General features: G+C 39.3%; 1 protein-coding gene across 1 annotated transcript in view; it reads right to left on the reverse strand.

Annotated features, from left to right (window-relative positions):
* The window catches only part of muc (dihydrolipoamide S-acetyltransferase muc), a 37,351-nt gene that overhangs the window by 7,031 nt on the left and 17,701 nt on the right, over positions 1-12,619 (reverse strand). The window contains exons 5-8 of the mRNA XM_053791222.2: positions 8,136-8,234; positions 7,397-7,501; positions 4,745-4,938; positions 1,908-2,070 (exon numbers count right to left, since the gene is read on the reverse strand). Of these exons, the coding sequence (XP_053647197.2) occupies positions 1,908-2,070; positions 4,745-4,938; positions 7,397-7,501; positions 8,136-8,234 (561 nt within the window). The remainder of the gene's footprint in view (positions 1-1,907; positions 2,071-4,744; positions 4,939-7,396; positions 7,502-8,135; positions 8,235-12,619) is intronic.

The raw sequence follows: 12,619 nt of genomic DNA on the forward strand, positions 1-12,619 counted from the left end.
CCAGCTTGAGAGTCACTGGACCCCTGTCACTCAAAAAATTGTTCCAGAGATGTTTGTTTCTGGCATATGTTAGGAACTGTGTTGAGAGACAGGACAAGATAGTTCTTCAATATGACACTAATATCAGCTCTACGGCTTATTTATCTAGCACAATTCACCTACTATGCCATAATAAACAATATTAATAACATAGAAACATGATATATACTCTAGAATGAATAAAATATGGCATTAAGAATGTCATGAGTGGTGGTGTGTTGTTTGTTGCTGGGTGTATAAGGGCCACTGAAAGATAAGCCTTACATAGTGGTGGTGAAGGCGGCAGCAAGAGGCACCAGAGGCGGTGGTGTTAGTCAGTAGCCCTATATACCTCCAACAACAATGGAGGAGTCACTTTTGTGCTGACCTTTTTCTATCTATTAATCGCTTAACTTACTTGCTACACTGTTAACGCTACATTTTATCGCTGGCTGGCGCTATAGTCTTTATCAACTCCTTCTGCTTTAGTATCGTACATATTGCAGAATCACTGAAAAGGGCACATTCTCCCCCTCTCTCAGCCCTTTACCAAAGGGCTGGCTGGCACTAGAAGCTTTCTTTGGGCCCATGGTGGCTTATTTAGCAGTTGCAAGCACTAAAAAGAATGGAATAATACAAAATATATCGTATGAATGCGTGTGATTGTTTTCACTGGCTGATAAACAATGGCATACTGGCTGTAAATGGTGTGTCGGACTGCTCGGGCAGCACGGGCATGTTTGGGGGCGAATGACTAATACCGAGTTCAACGATGATCACCGAGCCAATATTTTGACGAAAAAAATGTTACTTATTCCGAATATTACGAATTCCGATGACGTAATCCTTGCCCAAAGGAACCAGTCATCTTTCCATATGGTATTCACGCATGTCCGATTTGTAATCATGCGAGCACAATTTCCCACACTCAACAGTAATGGCAAGAAATTTGCCAGGAATCCAACTGCAATTTGATGGAAATCATTTTGTTGTTCTGAAATTCAGATCAACGCTGTTGTCAGAGGTTTTAGAGTTACAGAGAGTGTGCTTAAAAATAATTTGAGAGGAAAAATCCCCTCCACTCTGGTGGATATACAGATTGTGAATAGCCAACTGACCAGCTGAGCCTGCATGTTTATTGTCCTAAATGTCAGGAGGGGAGAGAGGGGGAGAAAAAATAAGCATTGCTGTATATGAAGCATGTTGGGATGTGGAGTGAAATATCTGCATAGCTCGTAATGCCTTATAGTGATCTGAAATGACATGAGAAAGCATCTATAGTTGCAACATGAGTGACAAAACAAGCCCAACCTATATGGGTCATAAAATACTACCAGGCTGAGGGGTTCTATCAGAAAAGTGAAACTATTTGACATCTGTACTCATGAAATAACAAGGAAAGTTAAAGTTGAAATAAATAAGTCTCAAACAAACAGTCGGTGTGCGACTGTACTCAAAGTAGGGCTTTCTAAAAGGAAAATAGTAATGGGAACAGCTTAGGTACTGAAAAATAGACTTAAAATGAATTCTACATGATCTCCAATAAATAGTCTAATTAATCAAGAGGCATTTGCTAACAGGATCTGACAAAACAAGCTGCACAGAGGTGCCAAGAAACTCTTCACATGTGCGGCCACTGCTATACATTAATTTAGTGGTACCTCTGGATATGAACTTAATTCGTTCCAGATGGCTGTTCGAGTGCTGATACCGAACGAATTTGTTCCCATAAGGAATAATGTATATTAGAATAATCCGTTTCAGACCCCCAAAAATACACTTACAAAAGCACTTACATAAATACATTTACATAATTGTTAGAGTTTTGAGCTATTTGTATCCCAAGGTACCACTGTAATTTTTAATAACCACATTAACATATTACACACCTGAAACTCATGAGGCTGGAGTTTTCCTTCTCTAGCCTTTGCTGCAAGAGCCTTGACATCACTGGCAATGGTAGCAAGGCCTTTTTGTTCTGCTTTAAATACTATGGGGGTGATGAGGCCACGATCTGTACTGACTGCGACACTCACATCTACATTATTATATCTGCCAAAAATATTAATCAATTTGTAGGACACATTAATCATCCAAGCAATCAATTAGATTTATCAAATTATACAGTATTCAGGAGAATAATGTATGCATCATAATAAATCACATCAAATTACATCATATTCATGATACAACATAAGTCTTCGAAACCTGTCCCCCCCCTGTGCTGACATCACAATACAGATTAACTTCTCCCGCAACATCCCCACAATATGTACAGTATATGTATATAATGAGTGTAGCAACTCATTACAGTATATGTAAATAATGAGTGTAGCAACTCATTACAGTATATGTATATAATGAGTGCAACAACTCATTACAGTATATGTATATAATGAGTGTAGCAACTCAACTAGTTTCTGCCACTCACTGTACAGTGAGAATTAACCTCTACCTTTAACCCGTAAACGGTCCAAACGTATATATACGTTTTTTCAACATTTGAAAGTATGTAAAAAAAGTAGATCTTTTTGTTTTTTTACATTTGAAAATGTGTAAAAAACTTGGATCTACTTTTTTTTTGTTATACAGTGGACCCCCGCATAACGATGGCATCGCATAGCGATTTTTCCGCATAACGATTACTTTTATCGCAAAATTTTTGCCCCGCATACCGATTAAAAACCCGCATACCGATTTTCGTCCGAGACGCGTCCAATGTGCCCTCAGCCAGCCTCACATGTGCCGCTCCGTCCCATTGTTTACCAGCCAGCCTCCGCGGTAACATCCAAGCATACACTCGGAATATTTCGTATTATTACAGTATTTTCGGTGCTGTTTCTGGAAAATAAGTGACCATGGGCCCCAAGAAAGCTTCTAGTGCCAACCCTGTGGTAAAAAGGGTGAGAATTAGTATGGAAATTAAGAAAGATTTTGAAGGGTTTGGGGCTAACCCTGAGAAGCCTATGCCAGTTGTGGAATCCATTGTGCCTACTTCAAAGATTAAGGAAATGTGTGCAGAGTGGGTTGAACTGCAAACCTTTATAGATGAAAATCACCCTGACACAGCTGTTGCAAGCCGTGCTTGTGACTATTTCAATGACAATGTTATGGCCCATTTTAGGAAAGTCTTGAAGGAACGGGAGGTACAGAGCTCTATGGACAGATTTGTTGTGCGACAGAGGTCCAGTGACTCTCAAGCTGGTCCTAGTGGCATTAAAAGAAGAAGGGAAGTAACCCCAGAAAAGGACTTGCTACCTCAAGTCCTAATGGAAGGGGATTCCCCTTCTAAACAGTAAGAAGATAATGCTCTCCCCTCCTCCCATCCCATCAATCATCACCAGATCTTCAATAAAAGTAAGTGTCATGTAATTGTGCATGCCTTTTTCAGTTTGTGTGTATTAAAATTAACATTTCATGTGGTAAAAAAAAATTTTTTTCATACTTTTGGGCGTCTTGCACGGATTAATTTTATTTCCATTATTTCTTATGGGGAAAATTCATTCGCATAACGATTATTTCGCATAACGATGAGCCCTCTTGCACGGATTAAAATCGTTAACCGGGGGTCCACTGTATTTGAAAATATGTAAAAAAAACGTAGATCTACTTTTGTAGCACTACACATGTGAACGTAGATCTGCTTGGACCGTTTACAGGTTAAAGAATGGATGAAAATTTAATACACACAATACATGCAGAATACAAACAACTTATAGTATTTTTTCTGTATAAAATTATTTCAGATTAGGTGGTGAAAGATTGAATATCAAATTGGAGGGAGAGTGTGGAGGAGGTGAATGTACTCAGATATTTAGAAGTGGACGTGTCAGAAGATGGGTTTATGGAGGAGGAGGTGAATCATAGAATTGATGAGGGGAAAAGGGTGAGTGGTGCAGTTAGGAGTCTGTGGAGACAAAGAACTTTGTCTGTGGAAGCAAAGAGGGGAATGTATGAGAGTATAGTTGTACCAACACTCTTGTCTGGGTGTGAAGCATGGGTGATGAATGTTGCAGCGAGGAGAAGGCTGGAGGCAGTGGAGATGTCATGTCTGAGGGCAATATGTGGTGTGAATATAATGCAGAGAATTTATAGTTTAGAAATTAGGAGAAGGTGTGGGATTACCAAAACTATTATCCAGACGGCTGAGGAGGGGTTGTTGAGGTGGTTCGGACATGTAGAGAGAATGGAACAAAACAGAATGACTTCAAAAGTGTATAAATCTGTAGTGGAGGGAAGGCAGGGTAGGGGTCAGCCCAGAAAGCGTTGGAAGGAGGGGATAAAGGAAGTTTTGTGTGCGAGGGGCTTGGACTTCCAGCAAGCGTGCATAAGCGTATTTGATAGGAGTGAATGGAGACGAATGGTTTTTAATACTTGACGTGCTGTTGGAGTGTGAGCAAAGTAACATTTATGAAGAGATTCAGGGAAACCGGTAGGCCGGACTTGAGTCCTGGAGATGGGAAGTACAGTGTCTGCACTCTGAAGGAGGGGTGTTAATGTTGCAGTTTTATAACTGTAGTGTAAAGCACCCCTCTGGCAAGACAGTGATGGAGTGATGATGATGAAAGTTTCTTTTTCGGGCCACCCTGCCTTGGTGGGAATCGGCCGACGTGTTAATAAAAAAAAAAAATTATTTCACCATATTACACTGGAATATATAAAAATATACAAATGATTGATATGATAAAAAAAATACTACAAAATTCATACACATTACTCCACATACTGCCTGATTACAGTGTCCAGCCACGAGGAGTTAGCTTCGGGGATCTTCTTGCATGCCAGCGCAGAAGCCTTGATGATGAAGTCATTGAAGGAAATTTTTATACCCTCTTTCTCCAAGAGTTTATTAAATTCTTGTCGTAGTTGTGACACCTCGTCCATACACACGTCTATGCTTAGGTAGTAATGCGGGATGCTCTAGCCAAAGAAAAATTGATAAAGAATGTAGAATTATTGTATGATGCATATTTTGTACTGAATAAACATTTATGACAGAAACAAATACATTCTAAGCTGCTGTTTGCAGAAGCATCTCCAGGATAAAAGATACAGTAGTTAAAGCATTTTTAAACAGACCTCCACACCTCTGCCAAAATACAGTTCTACATTATGATTGTCACATCTCTCCTCCACTTGAAACCTATCACCACTTTCTATCTATAGTGTTCATGTCTATGAGATGCTGATGCTAGCACTGCAGGTATCTGCAGTCTCACCCCCAAGTCAGAATGTTTATTACTATGTCTATTAACTTGGTCCCATCCAGGGCTCACATCTGGAAGAACCCAGAACCCAATCAGGGCACTTGAAACTGTTGACACTGCCTCTAACCAACAGAACTCTTCATTATTCTCAAGTAACAAATCAGTGAGCTCTAACCACTTTCCAAGGGGAGAAAGCAATTGTGATATGAAGCAGTGTAAAAATATCATATGAAAAATCCAAAGAAATCTACATTATTAATGCATATTGTAGTTCAAGACTCTTTAGACTTGCTTTCAAAAATTCATAAAACACTGCAAGTTGTGGTAAAAGTTCACAGGAGTAAAATTTAGAAAGGGTCTATATATAACAAACCATCAGCACATCCTGATCCCTCCATTATTTGGATGATGGAACATTGAAGGTTTAATTTCATCACAACTTCCTTGACACCGGACTCCAAATTTTTCCAGGTCTGAAGACTTCATGACTGCTAGTCTCAACCTTGGGATACAAAGCAGAATATCCTAACAAGTCCTGTTAATTTATTTTTTAACGCGTCGGCAGTCTCCCACCAACGCAGGTGACCCAAAAGAGAAAGAAACACTTTCACAATCATTCAACCTTTCACCATCACTGGCACAAAATCACTGTTTTTGTTGAGGTACCCAGATACGACAGTTTAGATGTCACTCCAAACAGCCAATATCCGTCCCGAAAAAAGTGATAAGAGATTTGTGATAGGGGAAGAGCAAGTGGGGTCATGAACCCTTCCCCACAGTGCTCATGATGAGGGAGGGGGGCCATATATAATGCTCATGTAGTCTCAAGTCCTAGGTAGTGGGTTGGTAGACAGCAACCACCCAGGGAGGTACTACCGTCCTGCCAAGTGAGTGTAAAACTGAAGCCTGTAATTGTTTTACACGATGGTAGGATTGCTGGTGTCTTTTTTTTTTCTGTCTCATACACATGCAAGATTTCAGGTACATCTTGCTACTTCTACTTACACTTAGGTCACACTACACATACATGTACAAGCACATATATACACACCCCTTTGGGTTTTCTTCTATTTTCTTTCTAGTTCTTGTTCTTGCTTATTTCCTCTTACCTCCATGGGGAAGTGGAACAGAATTCTTCCTCCATAAGCCATGCGTGTTGTAAGAGGCGACTGAAATGCCGGGAGCAAGGGGCTAGTAACTCCTTCTCCTGTATATATTACTAAATGTAAAAGGAGAAACTTTCGTTTTTCCTTTTGGGCCACCCCTCCTCGGTGGGATACAGCCAGTGTGTTGAAAGAAAGGAAAGAAAGTAGTCTCAAGTCACAGGATTACTACATACCATGAATTAGTAAGACATGCTTTTATCAATTAATTTATGTAATTAAATGATGTATTAACCTCAGGAGATACAGATTTGGGCTAATATGTAGACTGTAAGCCTACATGCCTAGTTCCCTTAGTTCCCACTAGGGGGCAGGTCTCTGGGTGGGTATGCCCAGACCTGCCTCTCTCTCACTTGATGCTAATGTAACCCAGAGTCGACACCTGCCACTCCTCTCTCCCTCGCTGGGTATGGCCCCCTCGGGGCCTGAGCACAAACACACTGCCTGTGTACCCACGATCTCGCAAATAAAGAAAGAAGCCTCCGAAGCTTTTATCATTGCTCCCCACTTACACAACGATGTAATTATTCATAGAAGACAAATAAAGTTCATTTACCAAAAGAGGACACAGTGCTGGAAATGAAAGTTGAAGTGAATTAATAACTTATCTAAACTCTGGAAAGGAATGGTTAAACATTTTGTCAATCCTTTACCATTATCAAGTCAAACTCACGACCTAATGATGGCAGACCAAAGTACTCTCTCCAAAATGTGGATTATTTGAAAATTATTCCAGCCGTAGTGCTCTTTGTTAATGAAAAAGATGATTGTCCATGCGGTATATCGGTAAATTCATGAAGATTTACGACACTAAACGTCAAGTTTCCGAGCATCAGAAAATACAGAATTCAAGAAAACGTTGGCTATTATAACTAATGTACTGCATCTTACATTACAACAAACAAAAATCTCCAGGGATAACCTTCACAGCACACTGAAAAACACCTCGTGTATGCCCTAATAAACACATTTGTTTTTTACTTCAGTGAAAACTAACTTTTTACTCACCTGTTTGGACAAGCATAGTCTCTTTGCTATAACATTGCGAATGTTTGAAATTGGCATGTCTGTGTATGTAGCTCCGGGAATGGGGATGGGGCCAGGAGCAGAAACCTGAAATCAATGATAACAAACTATAGGCTTAATTTTTTAAATGCCATTCTCCAAACAGCTATTGTTTTTGCTATTTCTGAAATTAACATAGCTCCATATGATTTAGTTTTATATAAAAAAAAACATTAATTTGTATCTATTTCCCAAGATGTAAATAACCATTTTAATAACCACGGAATGGGTGGGGTTTGAGCCAATGGCAAGAGTGTCCTAAAACTTGCAGGCTAGTGCATTAACCAGTTCCATGATTCATTTGCAATCATGTTATTACAATCTGTTTACTATGTGGCAGAGCAGGAAGTGCAGTCTCCATGAGCACTGCAACTGATGCAAAAGTACACATCCCTAAATGACAATTACCTACACATTACATACTTTTACAATAACAAAATTTGTTTGAATTATTCCATTATTCACTAAGCGACAACACTACCACACCTGAGCACATTTTTATTTATATAATTTTACACAATATGGTATTAGACACTGGTTGTCTTGTCTTGAAGTTAATTAAAAAAAATTGGTTATTTTACCCTGGCATTGTCCAATATAAATACACACACACACATGCACATGTATGCACACATGCCACACAAGCACCTGTGCGCACATGCACACACTATGTATAAAGTACCTGTGGTCCAGCTGCAACCTGGGATGCAAACTTTTGGACATCCGAGCCTCTGAGCCAATCAGCAGCACTGTGACCTATGCCAGAAACTTGAGCTATTGCCTATGTAAAAATGGGAAAGAAACTGATATATATATATAAAAAAGTATCTGAAAAAAAAGTTAGTAACAAGCCAAATTTGAAGATACAGTGGTACCTCAGGATACGAACTTAATTCGTTCCAGAAGGATGTTCAAGTGCTGATACCGAAGGAATTTGTTCCCATAAGGAATAACATAAATTAGATTAATCCGTTTCAGACCCCCAAAAATACACTTACAAAAGCATTTATATGAATACACTTACATAATTGTTTGTATCCCGAGGTACCACAGTGGATAAAAAAAAAAATTAAAACAGATCAACAGTGATTTACAAAACAATTCACTTGAACTATCTGTTTGAGCTTTTATCTTTAGTAAATACATAAGTGAAACAGTAAATACAGTGTATTAACAAGAAAAATTATTTAGCAGGTTATATTATGTTAATAGTATTTAATTTTAATATACATGTATTTTATCGTTCTCTGTAGGGAAGTGGAGAAGAATCCTTCCTCTGTAAGCCAAGCAATACCATAAGAGGCAACTAAAATGCTGGGAACATGGGGCTAGTAACCCCTTCTCCTGTATAAATTACTAAATGCAAAATTAAAAAACTTTATGAAAGCATTTCTTTTTTTTTTTTTTTTTTTTGGGGTGGGGGGGGGGTGTTTCACCCTGCCTTGGTGGGAGACTGCCCGTGTGTTAAAAGAAAAAATAGACTCATACTCCACTTTACATCATTTCGACCTACATCAAATTTGTCTTTATGCCACTTTTCTAGAGTAAATTTCAGTTCAACAAACGTCATTACGTCCAACTTTATGTCACTCAGCAATGTCACCTATGTCATAATTATTTTAATCACGTTCATTATTCTTTAAAAATGATGACAAAAATGTGTTTTTAGTGTTCTTTGGGGTTTACCAACAGTGTCTGTCGTCCTTTTAAGGTGCTATGTCTGGTTTATGTCAAAAACCGGGTTATGTCATGGCTCTTGGAACCAATTAATGATGTAGGGTGAGCTGGCGGGCGTGTACGTACAACCTCTTCTCACTTAACGACAGAATTCCATTCCTAAGACCACGTCAGTAAACGAATTCATCGCTAAGTTAGAAGCATACTGTAATGGTAGCGGGTTTGTGTTAACCATCTTTGATATTGTTTTAATATCAATCACCTTTACACCATTTGAAACATTTCTGGCATATTTTTTTAATATTTATACAGTAGTGTACTGTATATTGTATTAAACAGAATACAAGAAATCAGCTCTAATATACATTATTTAGGTATGCATACTGGTCAAAGAGCCTGTCATAAGCCTGAGTCATTGGTAAACGAATATGTCGCTAAGGGAGGAGAGGCTGTATTGTCTTCTAACACTTCTATATACACAGAACTGTAAATCTAAAAACTCAAAACTAGCCCAAGAGTTCAACCTAGAAAAGCTATGCAGACTCCAACTTACAACCAAGCGTGGTTCCAACTAACCGATCATAAGTCAAAATGGATGCAAGTCGAACTTCAGAAAATTACCAACATACTGGGTAGGGCCAGAGGCGTCGTAAGGAGGGGGGGGCCGCCCCAGGTGATGCCATTTAGGGGGTGACACCATAGAGCCTCTAAAGGTGGTGACACTAATGCCAAAAACAATGCTGCACCAACATAAGAGAAGAATCCTTCATTTCTATATAGCCTATTATATGATTAGAGAGTACAAATAAGCCTAAATAAGGAAAATCATTGATTTTGATGATGTGGTAGATGATTTTGCAGGATTGAAGGCAAGGAAATGTAAGATCAGATTCACTGAGATGCTACCTGTACTCAAGTTCAAATAAGAACAAATGTTTCTCTGATATTGCAATGTTTTTCTTCATTTTTCAGTTTTTTTTTTGTTTTGTTTTGTTGAAGAATAATAAATGTAGGATGTGTTGGCTGTACTCAAAGTGGTATTTGAGTTTATGTTTCTCAAGATTACTACGATTATTTATTTTATCATTAATAAAGTTGAGAAGTATTCTCCTGTTCAGCTTATGGCCCTTAAATGTTCTCATTGTTAAACATTAGTCACTGGTCATGCAGTAGTGACATAACTGAAGTTTAACCCCCATCCTCCCACCCTTGAATTTCATGGGGGTGACACCAGAGATGCTGCCCTGGGTGACAACAGAGATTCCGCCCCGGGTGACAACAGAGATTCCGCCCCGGGTGACACCAACTCTAGCAATGCCTCTGGGTAGGGCATAATGTCAAACCTCCTAAACCACCCATCACCTGCAATAAATTCTTGATTTTACAACCCCTCAGACTTCCTCATAGGGGCCATGGTGAAATTTACTGTCCAGGTACATAGTATATACAGTACAGTACATTTAATACAGTATGATGCTGCTGAAAGGGTAGGATAACTCAATTTGCTCGTACAGTGGAACCTCAAATTTCGAACTTACTCCGTTCCAGGAGCTAGTTCTAAATTCGAAAAGTCTGAAATTCGAAGCAATATTTCCCATAAGAAATAATGGGAATACAATTAATCCGTTCCAGAAACCCAAAAATATTCATAAAAAAAAAAATACATTTTATAGAGATAAATTACAGTTTTACATGCACACAACAAATGCTATAGTCTTTAATTATGTATAGTAATATAAAATTACATTTTTACTTACCTTTATTGAAGATTGGTGATGGCATCTGGAAGATAGGGAGGAGAGAGGGAGGGAGTTGGGGCTATTGTTTGGAAGGAGAATCCCCCTCCATGAGGACTTCCGGTATCAAAGCCCTCTCTAGGGTTGCTTCCCTTCTCTGTATTTTAATGCCACTAGGACCAGCTTAAGAGCCATTGGACCCCAGTCTCACAAAATAACTGTCAACAGTCCTCTGTTTCTGTCTCACAAAATAACTATCCACAGTCATCTGTTTCTGTCTCACAAAATAACTGTCCACAATCGTCTGTGGAAAAGAATCTTTCCTCCGTAAGCCATGCGTGTTGTATGAGGCGACTAAAATGCCGGGAGCAATGGGCTAGTAACTCCTTCTCCTGTAGACATTTACTAAAAAAGAGAAGAAGAAAAACTTTATAAAACTGGGATGCTTGAATGTGCGTGGATGTTGTGCGGATGACAAGAAACAGATGATTGCTGATGTTATGAATGAAAAGAAGTTGGATGTCCTGGCCCTAAGCGAAACAAAGCTGAAGGGGGTAGGGGAGTTTCGGTGGGGGGAAATAAATGGGATTAAATCTGGAGTATCTGAGAGAGTTAGAGCAAAGGAAGGGGTAGCAGTACTGTTGAAGGATCAGTTATGGAAGGAGAAAAGAGAATATGAATGTGTAAATTCAAGAATTATGTGGATTAAAGTAAAGGTTGGATGCGAAAAGTGGGTCATAATAAGCGTGTATGCACCTGGAGAAGAGAGGAATGTAGAGGAGAGAGAGAGATTTTGGGAGATGTTAAGTGAATGTATAGGAGCCTTTGAACCAAGTGAGAGAGTAATTGTGGTAGGGGACCTGAATGCTAAAGTAGGAGAAACTTTTAGAGAGGGTGTGGTAGGTAAGTTTGGGGTGCCAGGTGTAAATGATAATGGGAGCCCTTTGATTGAACTTTGTATAGAAAGGGGTTTAGTTATAGGTTTACCTGGAGTTTACCTGGAGAGAGTTCCGGGGGTCAACGCCCCCGCAGCCCGGTCTGTGACCAGGCCTCCTGGTGGATCAGAGCCTGATCAACCAGTAGGAATACATATTTTAAGAAAAAGAGGATAAATAAGTATACAAGATATGATGTAGGGCGAAATGACAGTAGTTTGTTGGATTATGTGTTGGTAGATAAAAGACTGTTGAGTAGACTTCAGGATGTACATGTTTATAGAGGGGCCACAGATATATCAGATCACTTTCTAGTTGTAGCTACACTGAGAGTAAAAGGTAGATGGGATACAAGGAGAATGGAAGCATCAGGGAAGAGAGAGGTGAAGGTTTATAAACTAAAAGAGGAGGCAGTTAGGGTAAGATATAAACAGCTATTGGAGGATAGATGGGCTAATGAGAGCATAGGCAATGGGGTCGAAGAGGTATGGGGTAGGTTTAAAAATGTAGTGTTAGAGTGTTCAGCAGAAGTTTGTGGTTACAGGAAAGTGGGTGCGGGAGGGAAGAGGAGCGATTGGTGGGATGAGGATGTAAAGAGAGTAGTAAGGGAGAAAAAGTTAGCATAAGAGAAGTTTTTACAAAGTAGAAGTGATGCAGGGAGGGAAGAGTATATGGAGAAAGAGAGAGAGGTTAAGAGTGGTGAAGCAATGTAAAAAGAGAGCAAATGAGAGAGTGGGTGAGATGTTATCAACAAATTTTGTTGAAAATAAGAAAAAGTTTTGGAGTGAGATTAACAAGTTAAGGAAGCCTAGAGAACA

This window comes from Cherax quadricarinatus, chromosome 59 (genome assembly GCF_038502225.1).
Source record: "Cherax quadricarinatus isolate ZL_2023a chromosome 59, ASM3850222v1, whole genome shotgun sequence".
In the NCBI taxonomy this organism is placed as follows: Eukaryota; Metazoa; Arthropoda; class Malacostraca; order Decapoda; family Parastacidae; genus Cherax; species Cherax quadricarinatus.